At 43.1% G+C, this 23,500-nt stretch overlaps 1 protein-coding gene across 1 annotated transcript in view; it reads left to right on the top strand.

The window, feature by feature from the left end:
- The window catches only part of ST6GAL2 (ST6 beta-galactoside alpha-2,6-sialyltransferase 2), a 75,918-nt gene that overhangs the window by 42,768 nt on the left and 9,650 nt on the right, over positions 1-23,500 (top strand). Inside the window, exon 5 of the mRNA XM_006278027.4 lies at positions 591-765. Coding sequence (XP_006278089.1) covers positions 591-765 — 175 coding nt within the window. The remainder of the gene's footprint in view (positions 1-590; positions 766-23,500) is intronic.

Below are 23,500 nucleotides of genomic sequence, written 5' to 3'. Positions count from 1 at the left end.
GTGTGGTTGTAGCAAAACACAACAAAAAAATACCCTGCAATTATTCTGAGGGTCTCTGAGGGTGATGTTGCAGAACAGAGAGAGATCAATTGACTCTCCTATGGCCACTACTGGCAGTGGGATCCTAGGGAGACAACAGAGCTGAATAGACTACAACTGTAGATGAACCTGCCTGTTTCATCAGGTGAATTCTCTTAGCAGCAGCTAAAGGAAGGTGCTGCCTGCCTCTTGTTCAAGTTATCTGAGTTTACTTCTACACTGGAAGCAGTGGGAATGGAGAAGCAATGTAGAGTCAAGGTTGATGGAGTGAATTTTAGTGTGCATGTCCAGCAGTAAGGCTTTCATGCCCTATCTAATATTTAATGTGGATCTGTGAGTAGGACGTTGTGTTGCTTCTTTGTACTGGAGTGAATTTCACATAGGTAGAAGCAAAGCAGTTAAGTTAGGGACTGGCTCACTTAAGATTGTGTCCAGCAGCCCAGAGAGACTTGCTGCCTATGCATTGTACTTCAGACTCAACACAGAACTGCTGGTGCTACCTTTTGGTTGCTGTTTAGTGTGTGTTGATTCATTTCTGTTTTTCCCCTCAGTGGTACAAGAAGCCAGACTACAACCTCTTCACTCCATATGTACAGCATCGCAGGAAGAATCCAAACCAGCCATTTTACATTCTCCATCCTAAGTTCATATGGCAGCTCTGGGATATCATTCAGGAGAACACTAAAGAGAAGATACAGCCCAACCCACCATCTTCAGGTTTCATTGGTAGGTGCATTTAGCAATGCCCAACAGACATGTAAAATGGGTTTTATACAGGTACATAATGAGACCCGTTTTCATGTACCACTTGCTTTGCTAGTGCAAGGAAGATAACTGACTAGGGTATACAGAATGGGAAGCATAGTATAAAATAGACCAGTGACTTACCTTGGTGCTTTCATGAAAAACTTCCCATGTTTCTTGCTGCAGAAGTGTATTATAAATACAAATATAATGTATATATCTATATCTGTATAGATAGATAGATAGATAGATAGATAAAATTTATGGTGTGTTCTGTCTAAGTACATAGCCTTGGGACTGACAAAAGGCAGTGCACTTACCCAGAAGGTGCACTTATGATACCTCAATACAAACTGTTGATGCTCCTCAAGTATACAGTACAGTCTGTGCTTTGGTATTAGCAGTCCTGAACACGATCAACTCTTCTCAGTTGAAAGTCTTCTAATAGTCGGTTTGGTCGACTTTGTTAGAAGCCTTGAAAATAGAGGAAATAGCAGGTATGGAATTAAGTAGCTCTCACCCTCATTTTCAAGTCTTTTAATAGCAGCCTTTTGACAGCTGCCTCCCCTTCGTTGTTTCTGGTGTAGTTAAAATGAGAGTAATTCATTTACAAAGTAGGTGGCGGGGCTCAAAGATGCTATACTCTGTGGCTCAGTCACCTACTCAATATGCAGTTAAGCAGAATTTGTGATGATGTAAACAATAGTTAACGTATTGCAATGTTATTGTGCTATGCATTTATCCAGTTTGTACATACACTATAGAACATATATTGTATTTATGTAATGCACAAGAGTCTGAGCCTTTTGCATTGAGAAACTTGGGAAGTTTTTATAAACCAATGTTTTATTAATATGCTATAATTTATTATAGAAGTTGTTTGTGGTTTAGTTGTAAAGAGATGGCTCATATGATGCTATTGTACATGGTAAAGTTTTCATATGCTTGATCCATGCGGCAGTTTTACTACTCAAGTGATATGTTGCTTCCAGAAGTAGTAAGGGAGAGGGAGCACCCATGTTCTGATAGGGCTCAGAGACTACTGCTCCAGCCTCAGCGTGGCCACTGCTTTCCCATGTTCTTCCAATCATATGAGAAAATAAACTTCAACCCAATTTCTTGGTCCTTCTATGCTATATTTCTGGAAGAATGCTTTGATCCTGAGTTCATATTTCCTTTTATCTGACACACATTGCAACAAGTGCTGCCTTTTGGGTCTAGTTTTGTCTGACACTATGATTTTCCCTATCAAATGCATCTCTGTTGGTCCATGTGTTCATAATCAGAACACACTGTTAATGCCTGCTGTGCCTGGGACTGAAGATGAAGATTATTCCCTGAATACTTGAGCTTCTGCTACAAGCACATAAATATTTCTAAAGCATGCCTCCCTGGTGCTCTACATCCAGTGCGGACTTCTCATGTTGATTCCAGAGTCAATTCAAACAATGGTAAGTTTTAGGACTTCAGCAACTTGGAATCTGTCTGCACTGGATATTGCCTCTCCATTTTTAAACATAGCAGCCTGGTAGATCATCAAGAATGTTGAAGCTGCCTGATACCAAAGAGAGATTTTTGGAATGTGGGCTCAAAAAAGTCTCAATAGAGAGAGATTTTGCTGTGGAATGATGCTGGACCATTAGTTATTTCTCTCTCTATGCAATTTTTTCCCTGGGTTCTCAAAAGTTTTGATAAATTAGAAGTCACTGAACCTCAGGCCAAGAAGATAGTCCAGTTGTCAAGCTAGGGTCTGAACCTCCTTAGGGAATACAGTAAAACCTTCCTGGAAAGGCCTTTACACCCATAAGAACAAAATAAATGTAGTATCCCCTCTACCTTAAATTCCTACCAACTAACTCTCCCAGGCACCCTCCTACAAAAAAACACCTTGAAAAAAATATTCTTGAAACTGAAAGAATCAAAGCCATGCAGAGCTCTTGTTCCAGAAAAGAGAAGTGCTAAGGAGTTAAATACATTAAGTAGGTTCTTATATTTTTTTCTCAGATATTGCTGCGAAGATGCTCAGATATTGTTCAGCCTTAAGATAGGAAAATAATTAGATAAATTTATTGTTATCTCTAATTAGCATCATTTGACACCTAATCACTATTTTGATAGTTGCATTTGAAATATTTTCAATAAAGTCATGTGTCATATTTTAAGAGCCTCCTGTTTATACATCTATGCAAAGCACGTGTAAAAGTAATTTAAACTGGAAGACAGTGTTTTGTCAGAGGTAGACATAAAGGGCAGAATAATGCATAAATAGTATAATGCAGTTTGACAGAAATGTGATGGGATGTTATTTTTCAGATAGGGTATCTGTCAATAACTCATGCAGCAAATATTGGTTTAAAACTGAAGATGACAGACACAAATTAGAGGGATTATATGGTAGCAATGTAATTTAAACCTAAATTGCATGGTATTGCTTGATTATTTGCCATTCTTAAGAAATAAATAAAATCAATATACTCTTGGATAAATAATTCAGGAAGCATAATTCAAATTTAATGAAGAGAAGAGAGAAATGAGAATTGTCATAAAATATAACAACATCTTAATTTCAAGTAAACACCTAGGAAATGATTTATTAAGTGTCCATACTGTTAAAACCATTCTGTTGAAAATGTCTATATTAAGAAAGATAGCCTGCTGAAAGAGTGTGTTGCAAGCATGAATTTTCACAGGTAGGTGGACCTATTTCATTTTAATGAAAAGTTGAAGGAAGAATAAAAAATACTTTTGACTTATAAAAAGTTATTCTAATAGACTTTGCCTCTATAATTAAAACAGGTATGTAGCTTGTATCACCTAAAAATAAAATTCCATCATCTGTGCATGCATTGACTAATAAGTTACACCTCAAATAAATCTTATTGAATCACTAGAATTCTTTGTAGCATCTGAGCATGTGGTACAAAAACGTTAACACACTAAAGTTCTAATATCTGAAAGTGCTTCTTTTGTAAAAGTTCTTAATACTTGCAAACTTTTTTAGCACAGTAGGACAGATGATTAGTGATACGTACATTGAGAAAATGGCTTGCTGTATGTTCATCTGTATATTGCCAAAGGTGTATATTTTGAGATTAGTATTAAGCAAAAGTACATTAGTGCTGTAGATTCCATTAGAACTCTGCAGCCGTCTTGTACAGCAAATGTCCGGAGATGATGGTGGATATTACGGTGGTGATTTCCAGAACCCCTATCAAAATCAGACCCATTTCTTTCTTGGGTAGTGAGCTCCATTTCTGAAGAGGTGAGTCTCAAGGAGCCATCTGTGAGAAGAAAAGGATCTGGCATTATGGGTCAATTCAGAGAAGGCATTCCTTTGTGGAAAATGAAATGGAAGAACATGTAAGATGATTATGATGAATGTGGCTGTGCATTCCGGTGAAGGGAGCTCCTGCATATATTTTACTAAAACGGTTCATCTGCCATTGTCCTACATTGTGCAGCAATCTTCTAGGGTTTGCCTACACAGGATTAAGTCCTATACATTTATGGAAAAGCACATGCTTCATTGGTCAATAATTTCCTAGTATGTTTTAGTGAATTAGCATCATCAGATTGATGATAATGAATTTCATGCAGTGCACACATTTAAAATCAACTGATACAAAGATGTTCATGTCTCTAATCATGGCAATATAACAAAATCTGATTTCAGCAACACTCCAGCTGTGAGTCTTAACTTCCAACCCTCCAGTGAGACATTATACGAGGATGAAATTTGCATTAGTTGGATAATTGAACATTTAAGAACCACAAAAAACTAAAGATGTTCTGAGTAAAAAGTGAGAGTAGAGAGAGATCCAAGACAAAATATGAACTCTATGGGTTTTGGCTTGGGAAGGCAAAAACACCATGACAAAGGTGCATCACTAGAGTGAAAAACAGTATGAAGAGGAACAAGGAACGAAGCGATAAGCAACAAGATAGGGATACCGACAAAAACAGTAATTGAAATATAGGCACAGAGCATGTTTTAGAAAAAGAATGGTGTATTTAATTAACAGTGCATTTAACTGCATTTCCCTGTTAGAAAAGAGGATAGTAAAAGGTGTTTGTGGGGGATTTTTTCTGGGTTGTTATTGCCAGGGTCTTGGCACAATTTTCAGGCTGATTTCTAGTTCGGCAATGGTATATGTCCGAGGATTTTTTTTTTTTTTTTTAACTAATTCAAGCACTGCTCTGAATCACAGATCTAAATAGAGTAGCTCCATGGTTTTTATGACTTTCAGTTACCTCAGCATAATCTATATCAAAACTTTGAACCAGGTTAGGACAATCTTCTTTCACTTTTATTTAGTGGTTTGGGGTTTGTTTCTAATTTAAGCTGGTGGAATTTTTATCACTAAAAGGGAAGAAGAGGGTTCACTGTACAAGGGGCATTCTGTATTGAAGTCAAAAGCTGGCTGTTTTCTGTAACATCATATGTAGATCCCAGATGGGCATTTTGAACTTGCTTCTATAATTGCTTAATATGTAAGGGAAGAAATGACAGCTCACCATTTTTATTTTTTTTTATTTGATCCCACTTCCTTTGTGCTGATTTAGTTATGCTGGTTGGCACATCAGGGAGGTGGATGTTTGAACAGTTGCTCACCACCCAAGATTATGCTTACCATCCAGTCACTTGATCAAAGAGGAAGCATTAGGCATGCAGCCTGAACTGTTTCGCCTCTGACTCTGCTCTTAGTCCTAAAACACAGGGGCTCCCGAGCTTCTATTTCTAATTCCCTGCATAATCATCACGTTCACACTTCTATTCTCAGATGCTTGGGGCCCAGTTATTTCAGTGTGGCAATAAGGTGTTTCTTGGAGGAGGGCGACAGAATATGAGATAGGGTAATAGAACCTACTCCTAGCTGAGGATGTTCTATAGATTGCAGTCAGATGAATTGCAGAAAGGAGTAAATCTTGCTGTATTATTTACAGTGGATAACATATCTGAAAGTCAGAGCTGTTGACAAGCTGGCTGTTTCTGAGAAGTTGAGAAGATAACTAGATTAAAAAAATCTCAATTGTGCCAAAATATAAGGAGACTAGCAAGCACAAAAATTATTTGAAAGCCCATGCTAAACTTGTGCCGCCTTTGTTATTTATTGATACCAGCTGCTTTGTTGCTTTTCTAATGTTAGTACTGAGATGTGCTGTAGCAGAGATGGCTGCATATCTTCATGAATATTAGTTGTCATACTTAATTTCTGTTACAGCAGCGTGTTGTGTGGTGCATAGGCCCACACAACAATCTTTATCATTCAAAGATAAGGCGCTTGAAATTGATCTGCTTCATTCAGTGTTGCAGTTCGAACTATGCATGCCTCTGTAACATAATTTGAGCCCCAATGAATAATTCTCAACCAGGGTGCCATGGCACACCATAGAGTGCCTTGAGAGCCTTTCAGGAGTGCTGCTCAGTGTTAGCACTGTTAGGTATGCAGACATGATTTACAAGATAAACCAAGAATTTTTACATAGAAATCCATAGTATTTAAAAACATTCTGACCCATTAGAATGTTTCTGAGTTCTTTGCAATAAAAGAATTCCTCTATTATTTTTCTATAGCCAAAAGAAGTGAAAACTAGAAGTTGGCATTTTTTGAGGGCTGCCGTGCCTCTATTGAGTGGTGCCCTTAGTCTAAAAAGGTAGAGAACCACTGCTCCATATTTTCCCCAATGAAACTCTATAGTTATAACAATAAGTGTTCAAAATTAAAGTTGAGGATAATGAGCACTAGCAGTTCATAAAATATGAAATTTCAGTTATAAGCAGTCCATTAACTAATCTGACTAATTGTTCAGTTCCTCTCTGAGAAGCCTTGCACTGTGGGTCTCCTCAGAGATCAGTACTGATGTCTATTCTTAGGTTATCAAATCCCAGGCTCCACATCTCTCAATTTTCTTGGTCAAAATGTCAGATTTATATCCCTCCTTTCTGGTTGATGGTCAATGTGTAAGTTTATTGCTTCTCAGTATACATCCTTCTGGGATGACAACCATGAGGCAACCTCTTGTGATGCCATTGCAGTTTGTGATTCCCATACAGATGCACAGTGTAAAACATTCATGTTGATAAAGTGCTGATGGCACTAATGGCCCCATCCTATACTGATGTTTTTGTTTGGCCTTGGAGTGTCTCTGTACTTTTGCAACTCCCCAGCGATCAGCTCCCCTGCCATCAGTTTCAGGTTGGCTGTTTCAGATGTTTGTGTTCTTAGTTTTCTATTAAGGGGGGAGGCGGGGAGGATGGGACGGGACACGACAGCATGTCACAACTGGTGTTTCATTGGTACCATTCTGAAATTGAATGGTATTAAATATAGATCAAGAACTTACCCTGTTTCCCTTTTCAGTTGGCACTTATTTTGATACCATTGTCCAGCAACCAACTGGATTGAAGATAATGGGCACTAGCCCATTATCTTCAATCCTACAATGATCTTCAATCAGCTACAATGCTATGTCTGCACCCAGATTTCACTGAAAGTTGCTCTAACCCCTAGTCAGCAAATTGGCATACTGTCAGGCAATGCTGTGTCAAGTATATCACATCTAGCAGAAACAGGTTGGACATGCCCATTCTCCTATTTACTTGTAGTAAAGCTACTGTCAGAGAATTGAGAATAATAGTTTATAATGAATAAGAGTACCACCCCCTTTCCCCTCCCTTCCTCCTACCCCCCCCCCCCAAGATCTGACCAATATAAACAAGTCCCTGTCTACTTTGTTCAGGGTCATCTTTTTCCTGTCACCAACACATACTCTTTTGCTTGATTTGGTCTGTAACTTTGCTAAATGCAACAGGCCTTTAATAGCTTTGTTTAATGTCACTTTTCACTTGAGGCTAGTATAAATCATCTCTAGCCAATATGGTTTAAATCACTTTCAGCAGGGTCTCAGTTTGAAACAGAGTTCAGGCAATTATTGTCCACATATTGTAGGAAACTAGATTGGGTTATGTGGTTCTTTTTAAAACAGATTGATATGTCCAGCATAAGAATTTAGTATTAGATTCTGATCTACTATATTATGCTCACACAATTTTGAAACTATGTGACCTAGGCTAGGCTGCAGTTTTACAAAAAAACCCACCTGGGAGCATGTTTCACTTGCAGGTGAAAGGAAATTATTATTTTACTCTGTTCAGCATTGCTGTGACCTCACCTAGAGCACTGTCTAGTTTTGGACACTGCACTTCAAGAAGACTGTAGCTAAATTGGAAGAGGGTCTAATGGGGCGGGAGGGGTGACCAACATGATTAGAAGACTAGGAAACATGATTTATGATGAAAGATTAGAAGAATTGGGATTATTTAGTCTGGAAAGAAAAGACTGGGGGAAAATCTGATAATAGTCTTCAAATGCATGAAGAGTTATTATAAAGAAGATGGCAACAGACTATTTTCTCTGTGGCTCCTGGGGACAAGAAAAGCCTTAAATAGCAACAAGGGAGATTTAGTTTGGATAGTATGAAGAACCTTCCTACTGCAAGAGTGGTTAAGCATTGGAACAGGCTATTGAGAAGGGCTGTAGAATAAACCATCCTTGCAAGGCTGGAATGGCTGAGGCAGGGATGATTCTGCCTTGAGCAGGGGGTTGGATTAGATCGGGGCCTGTAACCTACAGCCTTTGGGCCAGATCTAGCTTGTGAAGAGGTTTGATCTGGCCTACGACGGTTTGTTCAGTCGCAGGTGATCAGTAGTATGCAGGTGCTCCATTCTTCCCATCCCATCTGCAGTGCCTCCCTCCACACCCATCTGCACTGCTCTCTCATGCTTGGGCTTGCCCTTGCTGCAGAATTTGCCCTCTCTTCCATTGCTATTAAGGTTGGGGATCAGCAACAAGGGTAAGTGCATGGGAGGTTGTTTACTCTAGTGGCATAGGCAGCAGAAGGCCGGGGTTAACGGGGATCAGCCCCCCCCCCCCCCCCCCCCAACTCAGGGCAGCAGGTAGGGCCAGAAAGCAGCCAGCCATGGCTCTATGCGGGTGCAGCAGAAGTAGAAAGGGGCATGCATGGAGCCAGGATTGCAGCTTGGCATGTAGATCACTGGATGCCCAGCATTGCAGGCAAGTATCAATCTATTCTGTGAAGGGGAAGGGGCTGGGGGGCAGATCGGGGCCCCAGTAGTGGAGGAAGGAATGGGGCGGGGACTGGGGTGGGTGAGGTCCTGGCCAGGCCAGGTGGTGGGATGGTTGGGGCTCAGGTGACTCATCCAGGGGCATGCATCCAGGGGGGATGCATGTCCCCCCATCTGTGCACGGGGCTGCCACTGTGCACTGTGCATTGCTCCCTGTGGCAGCTGCCCTGGAAACAGTGCGGTGCTCCATTCCTGCTACTGCTGGGCTGCACCACGCCCGCTGCCCACCCTGCGGTAGGATGCACGTCATCATATGTGGCTCTTGGGGCAGCGGCAGCTACAGTGGGGAGTGAGGTGCAATGCATGGTGGTGCCTGCCTCCACCACATGCACAGATGGGGGAGCACATGCTCCCTGGTCTGTTGCTGGGGTGAACGCAGCAGCGGGAGCCCTCTGCACCCTTGGACGAGCTGCCGAGACTCCAGTTGTCCTGCCTGGCTGGGGTCCCGCTTGCCCTGGCCCCTGCCCCTGCCCCACTCCCTACCAAACCACTGGGGTCTCGATCTGCCCACAGTGGCAAGAGGTTGTTGACCCTTGGACTAGATGATCTTCAGAGTTCCATTACAGTCCTATTTTTTTCTATCATTCTTTGTTCATGAAGTGCTAAAAGCAAGCTAATTAATACTACTGAGAATACTAACGTAGTTGTGTCCCATTTTGGGGATAGTGTTTGTGAAGAATCATGGCATGTTTGAGTGTGCTGCTGCCTGTCATGGTTAGTTTACAGATATCTTTGCAATGTGGCACTCAGGTGTCTTGTCTAGCCAGGTATATTAGGTACAAATTTTCCTGCAGTCTTCATTCTAAGGCTTATTTGTATCACTTGCTTGTTTGGTAGGGCAGATGTGTTGGTGATGGCCTCAGCCTTACTGTAATCTGCATAGGCATTTTAAGATTTCCTGTATACTTATATCCAGTACTCGGAGTACATTTGTTTGTTTCACTTTTATTGCAGAAGCTCTGGCTCTTTCCAAAGCCACCTGGAGCCTCTCCAAATTAAAACATCTCCAAATTAAAACATTTAAGTTGACTTCTCTAATGTTTCCACTAGAAAAATGTTCTCTATTTTTGGAGTAAACACAAGCTAAATGCATGTAATTAACTGGTGTGATCGTGACCTTTCTACATATTAAATAGCAAGACATAATGGCCACATCAAGACAAGTGAGCTTAGAACACCCTGGCACCTGCTAGAGCAGCCTGTATGGGGGAGACCAGCCTGGAAGGGAAGGGGCTTGCCCAGCCCAACCCGCTCAAGGGCTTCCCAGGAATAACGTGGGGCTTGCTGTGGCCTGCGCACAGGCATAAGGGCTGGCACAGCTCAGAACCACAAAGCAGTGGGTGGGACAGCTGCAGCTGGACTCATGTCCTGGTGCTTGGACAGAGCTGCTGCCTGGAGAGAGATAGTGGGGACAGGCAGGGGCTGCAGGTCAGGGGTGAGGGGCACTGGCATATCAATATTGCTCAGCATCTCACATCCTGGTGAGCAAAGGAGGCAGGAGCAATTCTGGGTTTGTTTGTTTGTTTTTTTAATGATAAAAAAACAACAACCCAAAGGCAAATGCCAAAGTGTATACATATTTAGAATTCATTTTATTATGATGATAGAGGCACTGGTAGGGTTCCAAATTGCTTTAAAATTTTGAATCTGCCTAACTGATCTCTCTATACATAGTGGCATTTCATTTTAATTGCAGAAGAACACAGATTTTTGGTATTTTAACAAGAGAATTTGGGGGTTTTATCAGAGAATTTTCGGTTTTAAACAGGGAACGCTAGGATCTCTGCTAGTGAGGCAAGTGGCGAGACTCAGATACAGAAACCTGCGCAGGAGCAGCACCAGAGGCTCGGTTGGAAGACAGATGAGATGGCTGATCTCCTGGTCATTTGGCACCAGGAGGGCACACTTTGACGGTTTGAAGTGAGCCACCTCAAGGAGCACATCTTCTGGGCAATAGCTGCCTAGATGGCAGAGCAGGGACACCAGAAAACATAACAGCAGTGCTGCCTAAAGGCCAGCTGTGCAGCCAAGGCCCACAGGCAGCTGGTCCAGAGGTGCAGGTGGCTTTGCTACAGTGCCCATGCCAGAGCCCAGGCGTCCATGCATCCCCCATTTGGGTCTGGCAGGCATGCAACCATGGGGCTGCAGGTCCAAGAGGGCAGATGCTGTCGCAGGTGGCAGCAGGTCACAGCCAGGCAACAGCCCCCACTTCCAGGCTGCTACAGTGGGTAAAAGGTGCAGAGGCCACTCTAGGTTACTGCTGCTTCAGCAGTCCAGCTGGCACAAGGGGTAGTGTCCCTAGATACCAACTGGCTGGGCCTCAGAAGCTCCTTTCTATTTGTAACACTTATAACATGGGCCCTAAGGCCATCCTGGCTAACTGGTAACCTCATGTGGGGCTAATGAGTGAGTGGTGCAACTAAATCCTTGGGACAACTAATGAAAAAAACAGGATAGGAGTGTTGTATGGGTCGAAGGGCCAAAATGTGAAAATAAGTGCACCTGAGGGGGACACTGAGCAGATCCCACTGGGCCACACCCACTTGTCCTCAAAGGCATCCAGGGAGCTGGTGGATGCCTCCCACTGGTACTCTGCTCGGAAATGTGCACAGACAAGTGAGAGGAAAGCAGTCCTGCAGTCTCTGGGCACCTTCCTGGCCAGATCCTCCTTCCTGGTCAAGTACAGGGCTCACTTGGCCAGGGCCAGGAGGAGGTTGATAAGGAGGTCCCAGGACTTGGTGGGGCCGCGGATGGGGTGTCGTGTGCACCAGGGTCTCCCTCTGTCTGCAGAAGGGGCAGGAGACTGCGGTGTCTGTGAAGCTTGCCACATACATGCCTGTGGTGGTGGCTCAATGGAGGAGCTGCCAGCTGAGGTCCCCAGTGGCTCATGGGATGAGGGTGGAGTACAGACTCAGCCACTGGGGTGCCCCTGCCACACCCTTGCTGAGCAGCTCCTGCCACTTGGTGTCTGGGTAGGACATGAAGGCGGCATGATGGATCACGTGGCACACGAGTATGTAGAGGTGGCTGTGATGGGCGGTGGAAAAGTAGACCAGTCTGGTGTCTTCTGTCTGGCTTAGATGGTGGAGTGGGGAGTGCCATGAGGCTGGGTGAGGCACCAGCCCCATGACAAACTCTGGTGTTCTGGAGGACACGGTGGGGCGGTGAGGGAGAGACTATCCCTGCACAGGACATGGTCAACCAGGGCAAAGGTATTGAAAGGTAGAGGAGACTTCACCACCTGGACCAGATGGCAGGTCGCACATGTTGTGGGTAGACCCATGCACTGGGCCAGTGCAGTGGGGTCCACCCACTCCTGCCTATTGTAGTCCAGGACATCTCCGATGTGGGTGACACCAGCTAGGATCAACCGTTGTCACAATCGGGGCAGCTCTACTGTCAGCACTCCAGCTGTGGGTTCCAAAGGAGAGGCTTGATGAGCAGGTTGGCGCCCTGGGCGAGTGTTGTAGGGGACCTGGAGGTGGAGACCAGCCTTCAGGCTGGAGGAAGTCCTGGTAGAACTCTGGCAGCCCTTGCAGGTCTTGTAGGGAAAAGCCCTACAGGCAGAGGAGCTGCCAGTTGTATTGGAGCCCCCAAAAGTGGTAGAGGAATGTGCGCCCCTGATGGCCCCGTGCTGTATGGCTACCAACACCATATAGCAGTCGCTGCAGTGCCTGAAGGCGGAACATCAGGACCTGGCTGTGCAGGCAAACCAGGCCATGGCCACCCTTCTGCAAGAGGAGGCTCAGGACCTCCACAGTGACCTAGTGCTGTCCTGGCCAGAAGAACTCCAGTGCCCGTCTCTGGAGCCCTTGCAGGACTTCAGGGGGCACAGGCAGGTTGTGTAAGCAGTGCCAGAGCATGGACAGGACCAGCTGGTTCAGCACTACCTCTCTCCCATGCAGGAAGAGACATCTCAGGAGCCCTGCCCATGCCCGGAGCTGCTCCAGCTGGTGCCAGTTCTCCGGAAGGGAGGGATCTGTGGAGGGCAAGTAGACCCCCAAGTAGAGCAGTGAGCCCACACTTGAGCAGATCCCGGGGAGTGTGGGTGGGAATGAGCCAACCTGTCGCCCGTCACCCACCGCCAGGCCAAAGCTCTTGACCCAGTTGAGATGGGAGGGTGGGGTTTGTGGGGGAGGATTGAGGGGGGGCAACACACTCTTTCCCCCCCACACCTCCTCATGGTGCACAGCCCCCAGCACTGGCAGCAGCAGCCAGCCAGGCCCTCGGGGGCCATGGTTCGCTGCAGGCACAACCCCGCAGCGGCACAGCACTGCCTGATCTGGGGTCTGTACATAGCAAATGGAAATGGCTCAGCCTGGCCTGCCCCACTAGCACGTGGCTTGGAACAGGACTGGGATGACTCCTGCCACCACCCTCAGCTCCAGTCTGTGCATTGGGCCTCAATCTGCTTCCAAGTGCCCCATGTGCCATTGGGCCAGGCTGGCTCCATGGAGGCAGGACCAGGTCCAACCCACTGTATGGCCCCTGTGTGCGTTGCCAGGACCCTGGGTGACAGCAAGAGTGGCCCAGTCCTGCCTGAAGGAGTATGCCCCTGGGCCGGGCCTGTGACGTGGCACAGGTGGTTCTAGGTCTGAGCTGACTGGGGCTGCACTGTGCTGCTGGAGGGCTCTGCCAGCAGCATGCCCTGAGCATCCAGTAGCTGCTGCTGCTGCAGGGAGCTGTGCACCGTGCCAGGTGCAGGTGGGGGACTCACCCCACCAGCAGTCCCCTCCACCCCCACACACACACACAAACAATCCCCCACATCCCTCCTTACTAGCGATGGCACCCGGGTCTGGGTCACACTGCTTCATAGTAGGTCAGAAAGGACCTAAGCAGTTCATCAAGTCCGACCCCCTGCCATGGGCAGGAAAGAATACTGGAGTCAACCCCAGCTAGGTGTCTTATCTAGCCATCTTTTGAAGACCCCAGGCTAGAAGCGAGCACCACTTCCCTTGGAAGTTGGTTCCAAATCCTAGCCGCCCTGACTATGAAGTAGCGCCTCCTGATATCTAGCCTGAATCTACTCGACATCAGCTTATGGCCATTATTCCTTGTTACTCCCGGTAGTGCTCGGGGGAACAGGGAATCTCCCATTGCCTGCTGGTCCCCCTTGGCCAGTTTGTAGATGGCCAGTTTGTAGATCCCCTCTTAGCCTTCTCTTGTGGAGGCTGAACAGGTTCAGGCCCCGTAGCCTCTGCTCGTAGGGCCTGCCTTGCTGAACCCTGATCATGTGAGTGGCCTTCCTCTGGACCCTCTCGATGCTGTCCACATCCCTCCTGAAGTGTGGCGCCCAGAACTGGATGCAGTACTCCAACTAGCCTGACCAGTGTTGCATAGAGGGGGAGGATCACCTCCTTGGACCTGCTCATGATGCATCTGTGGATGTATGACAAAGTGCAGTTAGCCTTCCTGACCGCACCCCCACATTGGCAGCCCATGTTCATTTTGGAATCAATAATGACACCAAGATCCTCTTCTGCCTCTGTACTGACTAGAAGGGAGTTCCCTAGCAGCCTTACTCTGTTCCTATTTGCCCCAGCATGCTAAGGCAACATGCTGGGGCAGCAGGGGAAAGGGGCAGGCATAGAGACGCTGTGGCCAGATGCCAGTGTCTCTTTGGAGGACTCAGCCTTTGGTTGCCTCAGGGCATGTTCCATTAGAGTGCCTTGCATCACTTTTTTCTGTGGGGTTTTTTTGTTGTTGTTAATATCGGGATCTCGGTAGTTTGGAAGCTCAAACCTGTCTCCAGTTTATTTCAGTGGATGCCAGTCAGTTCTTGTAGTATTGCTTCTACTAGTTTGTATATACAGTGTGCCAAATCAGTGTAAAAAAGGAAGAGAGAGAGATGAAAACATTGTATTCAAGGAAGTTTTGGTTATAAGAAAACTAACCAAACTTTAATCATCACTGTTTTATCAGCTCATGGTTTTGATTCAGAACTTGATTTTTGAAACCATTTCAAATAGTAGTTCAACTACAAGACTTCTAATTTATAAACATTTAAAAAGAATATATTTACATACCTTGAAAGAGACACTGAAAATGTAAGACACAGTAGTTGTAAAATGAGTTATCTGAATCATTGTTACTTGGGCTCAAGTAGTATTAAGGTGAAAACCAAAAGTATGTTGGCATAGTGCTTTTTTTTAGTTGAGTTTTGTTTAGCTACTAGCATGCAAAAAATGCTAATGCTTTAATCTCTTTTTTGTGAGCCGATTTTCATCGTAGTTTAAAAGGCTCTCAAGTCTCAACTGTCAGTTTTTATCATTACATTTTGTATTGGAGGTTCTTTTAAATACTCCAGCATGTCATCTAAACATGAACAACACATGATATACTGATTAGTGTATATGTATCTATGAAAATACAGAATACAACACTGTGACAAATGGCATAACTTTTTGTGTTAGACAGTAAGTGATAAATATTGATCTCCAATCACGCTGCTCTATGTAAAAGTCAACATTAAAGACAGATATTATATTACTGCTTAAGTCTAGTCACAAAAGACATTTGGAACATTTAAATTCTCTTTGCTTAGCATTGATTTTTCTATAAATATAAGTAGTCTGCTCTTGTGGTTAATGTTTATCATCTTCTATTGGCCAAATCATGCATGAAATAACCTTCTTTTGAAAAGGAATACAACATTTTCTCTAGATTCAATAGTCTTCTTAAATGAAGTACAATTGGTTACATAGCCTCTTCAATCCACTTGCATATCTGTGGCCAAATAAGTTTCAAATGAGACCAAATACACTTGTATTTTCTGACCCTAAACCAGAATACCAACAAAAATGTATACATCAGTGTGCTTTTACTGTCTCAAAGGATGCACTTCAGTGATAATTCAGTTATGTTGTCTATTATTTGTTGCTTTTTGTTTGTTAAATATGATGGACTAGGTAACATCCAGTATATCCACTCCATTACTTCTAATTATGTATAAACTTGTTTCTTAAAGTGATGATAAATACAAACTGTACATACACTAGGTCAGTGGTTGTCAACCAGGGGTACATGTACCCCTAGGGGTATTTTAAAAGGTGGTAGGAGGTACAGGGGGTTCCTGCTGCTTCGTACACCCCGGTGGAGGCTGGGGGGGGGGTGGCACATGCCTCCCGGGCCTCTGCTGGGGTGAGCGCAGCAGCAATGTCCCCTTCTCCCCCCACCTGTGCCCCTGGATGGGCTGCCCGGGCTCCCATTGTCCCACAACCTGGCCTGTGTGGGGTCTTATTTGCCCTTGCCCCTTTCTGTGCCCCACTCCCTCCCTCATAGGGGCCTCAATCTGCCTCCCCACGGCCCTTCCCTCTCCCCCCAGAATTTCCAGCTGGGGGGTGGGGGGTAGCATGCGTGTGTATGTGTGCATGCACTTAGCCCCCGCAAAAAAATTTAATATAAAGGGGTACATGAGCTGAAACTTTGAGACAGAAGGGATATATTTATTAAAAAAGATTCAAAACCCCTGCACTAGGTATTATATAAAAAAAACTTTTCTGTATGCTTTATTCATAATACCTCAAATAATGTATATTGTTAAATCTAAACCAAAATGAAACTATTTCTGGTAAAGCTCTGTGTTCTGTAACCAAGTTAGTCTGAGGTATGTGAAAACAAAAACATATAACAGGTATGAAGTAAACAGATTACAAACATGCAAATTTGTTTGGTTTCCTTTATATCTTTTAAACAGAAGATGAGATGAGGTTCTGGTTAATTTTTTAATTGTATTCCTTATTTCAGGTGCTTTTATATAATATCTGTTCTGCTCAGGTTTATTAAATTGTTTTACTTGGAAACTAGGGAATTTTAAAAAATCAGTTTACCAGTCATAAAACACAACTGTATTGTACTAATGATGCATGTTGGAAATTGAGATCTTGAGCACCAAAAATATCTACTGCCAAAAACAAATTTAAATAGTCTTTCTTTTTTATTAGAATCTATGTTCATTTATATAAACCATCGTAGGAAGTAAGCAAGGAACTTAGCCATAATTTAATTCTTTTTCAGACGACTCCATCACAGACTAAAATCCCAAAGGTTTAGCTGTGTCAATTAGATGGAATTTTAACCATATTTAAAAATTCCTAGAATCATGAATCTGCCCAAAGAAGACAGATTAATGTATCCTTTCTAACTTTTTTGAAATGTTTAAATTGTATTAGTGCCCCAAGTTGCAATATTATACAAGAGAAACAGTTGGTTTGCCAGTTTGACAAGTTTATAATTTCATTTGGCATAAAAAGGCTAAACCATTATTAAAATAAATATTCTGTAGGTTTTTGATAGTTTCTGGTTTTAGACAAGAAAATATGGTCTAATTAAGCTATTATAGGTACAGAGTTGCTGAAATGTCAAATTGGGCATATCTCAGTTGTCAAACTGGGCATGACATGGCTAATTGTCAAACTAGGAAAAGGTATGAAATGAGATTTCACAAGGGTCTTCGAGTCTGGTACTGTTCAATAGGGCTGTGCGAAGCTTCGGTCGCCGATTCGATTCGGATGAGATTCGGCCTGATTCGGCAGCCGAATCTCCAAATCTGTTTTGAATTGGGAGACCCATTAATCTCTCCAAATCGAATCAGAAGACTCCAATTTGATTCAAAGAGATTTGATGATTTGGCCATAGACACAGCTTTTATATGTTTTTTTGACATACCTCAAGGTACTAGGCATGGCTTGTGAACGCTGATATGGTGGGGTGGATGGAGCATCCTGTGGGAGGGCGGGGGGTGGTTCCCTGCATGCTCAGCAGCGGACCCGGAAGTGGACCAGAAGTACTGGTATAAAGCTGTGTCTATGGCCAAATCGCTGATTCTCTGAATCAGAATCGACTCTTCAGATTCAGCCGAATTGAATCGGGACAGTGATCTGAATCAGCAAATCAAATCACTGTCCCCCAAATTGAGGTGAATCCAAATCGAATACAGCCTGCTTCTCACACCCCTACTGTTCAATGTGTTCATTAATGACATGGCGGATGGAATTGAAAGTGTACTCAGTAAATCTCGGGATGATGGCGAGCTGGGTGGGGTAGCACAAACTGGAGAGGACAGGATTAGGATTCAAAATGACTTTGGTCAATTGGAAAAATGGTCTTAAGATAAACAGTGTGAAATGCAGTATGGTCAAATGGAAAGTGCTGTGCTTATGGAGGGAGCAATCAAATGCACAAATTACAGTACTGCATAAAAGGACTGGAAGGTTAAAGTAGGTTGCAAACTGAATATGAGATGGAAATATAATATTGTAAAAAAAAAAAATAAAAAGCTAATAGCATACTGGGAGATATATTTAATAGGAATGTCTTACACAAACTATAGGAAGTGATTCTTCCACATTATTCAGCACTGGCCACAGAGTGTAGGGGACCGCCCCCTGGCTCGGTGACTGGTGCCTTCTGGGTCTGGGGGGGCACCCGGGGTCCTGGCGCGGTCCTGTGTGGTGAACTATGTTCAGTTTTGGGCACTGCACTTCAAGAAAGGCATAGACAAATGATAGAGTTCAAAGGAGAGCAAGATAAATTATTAATGGTCTTGAAAATGTGATATATATGTAGATAGAAAAGTGATGATATTAGCATAGCTTAAATTTGCCACATAGAGACATTTTTTTCAGTTACCTTTTTGAATGTATGGTGCTAATATAACTAGATGAATTATGCTTGCCACAGTTAAGGTCATCTTAGATTTTCTCTGTACTCGCCTGATTTTCTTATTAAAAGTTATGAGACATTGACGTTCTAGAAGTTTAAAAATAGTTGTTACAGACATGAGGATTGAAAATGGCTTAAACACATTTTTTTATCATTTCTCAATTCAGGATAGATCCATGGTAACCACTTGCATATGTTATTCAGTATGTTTCTGAAACGATTTTGAGTTCTTGAGGTTACCCAACTAATTGTCTTAGAGTTATTCTTCAAATCTCTGTTAAATTATTGCTTCTGTTATATTCGTTCTTTGTTTGTATTTGTTGATGGTTTAGCACTCCACATTACTGCTAGAAGTCTTCTGTCTAAATTCTCCTTTGCTTACTCTGGGCCTGACAAATGACATTGACTTCAGTAGGTTCTGAATCTGGCCCTATCCCTCCCCCCTCATTTTTTTGCAAGATTCTAAACAATCCTTGTACCTTCTAGGTGCTTACACACTATAGACACCTGTTTCCAGTCCTTGGCTGATGTTCAGTCAAGGCTTGCATGTCTAGTTTTTCTAATATTTCCGTGTTATTGAGTGCTTCCATTCTATCATCAGTTGTATTAAAAAAAAACAAGAAAAAATGTATGTAGTTTCCCTTTCTATCCCCCCTCAAGTTTGTATTTGCATTTATTTGTTAACCTTTTAATTACATCCCATTAGCCAGTAAATTATGAGTTTTACGATGGTGCTTATATCAAATCTAATTAAATTATTTTTCAAAGCTACAAAAGCATCTGTTCTAAAACAAAAGGGAAGAATAGAATCGCTAAAATTTCCAGATTCTACCTTCAATTTCTCCTATACAATCCAAATATGTAGTATTTAGGTGTTTAAAGATGCAACTTTGTCAATGTTATGGGTCTCTGATTATTTTTATTATTCTGTGCAGGTTATTTTCCCTTTTAGGTTATTAGAGGTCCTGGAGATAGCGAACATTTTTTTTTTTTTTAAACAATAGCCTTCCTATCTTTAAAAAACACAGATTTATCAAATTAGTGGATGAAGAGAATATTGTAAATGTAACATGCTGTGTTTGATAATGTGATAAGGCACCTTTCTTACAAAATTAATTTAGATTGTTCTACATAAACTTATGTCACCTGGATTTGAAATCTTACTGGCGGACTGTAAATGAAGACTAATGGTGTATAGAGATGTATGGAATTAGAAGAACATTCCTAGTAGCACATGTTGGTTTTGGTTCACATGTAAATAAGTATTGGTCTTGAAACAGGAGTAAATAGATGCTAAACAAACTTGCAGATGATATTGAATTGGGCAGTGATGTAAAAACTGTTAAGACTAGAACAACAAGGTGATGAACCTAAGAGCAGCTGGAAATATCGGATTATAAATTCACCTGGAAAATGTCATGTTAATTCATATGGGGGATCATTTAATATATAGAGAGAACAGAAACCTGGAAACCAATAATGTTTAAATGTAGAAAGAAAGATGGTGCATAGGGAATTGAGTATGAGCTTGCAATGTGGTTTGGCAGCAAAATAGATTAAACTAAACTAGGATTGATCATGCAGTGTTATCAAGTCAGCAAGCTGGCTGGTGATATATCCTCTCTACATCTCTGAAATATAGGGATTCTTTTCCAGGATGACTTTGATACCAAAAAGCTATTGCTGAGAAGACCATCAAGAAGTGATTAAGACTGAGGAGAAATTGAATTGTGAGGAAAGATGAAAATATATGTAGCTTGGCCCTGCTAGGGGGAAAGGACATCATAAGCCTCTTATCTCAAGGTTGTAAACACCAAGGAAAAATCAGAATTATTTGCAGGGAGGGGGACAAAAAAGAATCTAATTATTACTAATGGAAAGAAAGGGAGGGTTGGACTGAGATTTACTGACTTTTAAACTCCCTTTTGAAGACAGCAAGTTGTCTTATTGCTTGGGACTTTACAAAATGAGCAGGACACCACTTTAGAAAATGCAATGTAGGGAAAATCTGAACCTGACAGAAGGTAGAACTAAATGTCCTAGTAGTTGTGATTTATTACATTTTTGCGTTGAATTCTTTAAAACTTCTTTTCTTCTGTCTGGGCGCATCTACACGAGACATTTACTGCAGTTGATTAATTAGCTCCACAGTAAAATGTCATAATCTGTACATGTGATTCTATTAGGACAGAGTAAACTAATTAACTCCAATGTAGGATAGTACTGCCAGACACAAGTACTGTGCTAGAGTGGAGTTATTTACTCTGCCGAAACACATGTGGATGCTGACAGGGCTGGCTAGGGCATAAGGGTGCTTCAGTGTGGGGGCTGCCTACCACCTAGCCCAGCCCTGAAGCACCCTCATAGTCCAGCCAGCCCCTCCACAGCACATGGAGCTGGATCACAGTATCCCTGGCTACCATCTGGGGTGTAATTGCACGTGTAGATATTCCCTGTGTGTAATTCTTTTCCAAACACAGTTTTTGGCAGTCTAGCAGGCAGCAGGATCAGTTGTTTGACTATTGAGGAGTTGTTGGAAAAATACACAAAATGGGGGGGCGGAAAGGTAATCAGCAAAAGCAACTCCCAAAAGCTGCTAAGTAAATCTAATTATGCTCACACAAAACAAGGGGGGTTGGGGGGGTTAACTTAACTATTATGCCTTTTTCAGAGCTCTGTGAAAAGGAGCGGAGTGTCATTTTTAACTTAGTATTTTATTGGCTTCTTACCAGTTTCATCACCAACTTTTAAAGAAAAGGGTTTTTTCACTGAAAGACTAGGGTATCTTGGCAAGTTTTAGATTGTCAGCTTTGTTCATGGAAGCCAAAGTTTGGTAGGAAAAAGCTATTCATTCATAATTTATGCCCTCGCTAATACAGCATTGTGTTTTGTCAGTACTGGCTGTTGGACTTAATTTTCTGACTGATTAGGGTCAATGAGACCAGTGGGGACCAACCCTTTTGGTAGGTATGCCACAAATTGGCCGTGCACCTTCCCTGGATGGTGCTTCAATCCCCTTCCCCTGCCCAATCTGATTGCCTTCAGGAATATTTACAGAAAACTACATCATGTAGCAGTTGAACACTACATAACTTGGTTATGGCTTGTGTTTATCATTAGAAAAAATCCAGTTTTGACATCCATGTTTTCTAAAGGTGATTCTGGAATCAGGAAAAATATGGCTTATTGAATCCAGAGGTACTTTCCTATTGCTTGTGTTTCCACTGACCATTTTCTGATTGAGTTGGGCAGCCGTTACCTTAGAGCAACACATCAAGTCTCCATTTGCAGCAAAAGGAAGTTGGCAACATAAAAGCTGAAAAAGCATTTGTAAAACTGTAAAATGAATAAATAAATATTAGTAGCAATAGTAGCTAGACATTTATAAAACTGAAGGCACCTCTAGGTACTATTTGGAGACGTGAACATACAAGATCTGAATTATTAGGCTCATAAATTTACCAGTTTGTAATTAAATATTTCTTATTCTAAACCCTTCTTGGTTAAGAATGAAACTGTAAAATTCACACATTTATGTACTTCTCTTTTGCTGTCACTGCTAGCCTTTTTATATCTTTAAATATAACCAGTTGTAAAAGGAAAACCTCAGTGTCATTTAAAATATAATTCTGATCCCTCTATCTAATGATAGGAGTTAATTATAAAAATAATTACTTAAAATACCTTACAAATCTATCACATTGACCATCTAATCTTTGGGACAGGGCAGAGCTAGGCATGTTTGGTCAGGTACCCCAAGCTAACCACTTTTAGTTTTGCTGCTGGCTTAAGCTAAGGACCCACTATTCAGGATCTTCACCTCTGCTGCAGCCAGGATATAGTACCACTAGGCCACCCTGGATTTGTAAGAACTGCAGAAGAAAAAAAAAAGTCCAATGAATAAGCTACCACTTAGCTTTCTGAGTGGGTCCTTGCTGGCTCGATGGATCCGTGGCTCATCAGTCAGTCCCTGGGGCTTCACTCTTTCCTCGTCCCCTATTGTCCCTCAGAGGCTTTGAAAGAAGCCTGCATGGCTTCCATGCAAACAGAATAAACAAGCAGCAGAAGAACCCTGCTCACTGTCCCTCCCACTAACTACTTGCCCCTCACTGGCCCCAGGCTCAGTATAGCAGCATTCCCTGCTGTGCTGCTGCAGGTACTTTTTATTTCCCCCCCTGGCCCACATGGGCCAGCTTCTCCTCATGCCCTACTCCTGGGCGTGGGGCCATTTGGACTCTGCCACATCCATAGTAACAGGGCCCAGCCCTGTTACACAAGGTAGGATGAAAAGAATGCATCTCAAGCAAGACCCAGGATGTCATCCTCCCAATCTACTTGGCATTGGTGAGGCCGCAGCTGGAGTACTGCATCCAGTTCTGGGCACCGCACTTCAAGAAGAATGTGGAGAAGCCTGAAAGAGTCCAAAGGAGGGCCACATGTATGATTTCATAGACATTAGGGCTGGAAGGGACCTCGGAAGATCATCAAGTCCAGCCCCCTGCCGAAAGGGCAGGAAGTCAGCTGGGGTCATAGGATCCCAGCAAGATAAGCATCCAGTTTGCTCTTGAAGGTGTTCAATGTAGGCGCTTGAACCACCTCTGCTGGCAGGTTGTTCCAGACCTTGGGGGCTCGGACAGTAAAGAAATTCTTCCTTATGTCCAGCCTGAAACGGTCTTGTAGTAGTTTATGACCATTCGACCTAGTCGTCATCCCTTGGGGCGCTCTGGTGAACAAACGTTCCCCCAGATACTGGTGGTCACCCCTGATAAACTTATAGGTGGCCATCAGATCATCCCTGAGCCTGCACTTTTCCAGGCTAAAGAGCCCCAGGGCTCTCAGCCTATCATAGTAGGGTCTGCTTCCCTGACCTCTGATCATGCACGTGGCTCTTCTCTGGACTCCCTC

The sequence above is a fragment of the Alligator mississippiensis genome, chromosome 1 (genome assembly GCF_030867095.1).
Source record: "Alligator mississippiensis isolate rAllMis1 chromosome 1, rAllMis1, whole genome shotgun sequence".
NCBI lineage: Eukaryota > Metazoa > Chordata > Crocodylia > Alligatoridae > Alligator > Alligator mississippiensis.
This window is presented reverse-complemented; position numbering and strand designations above follow the sequence as displayed.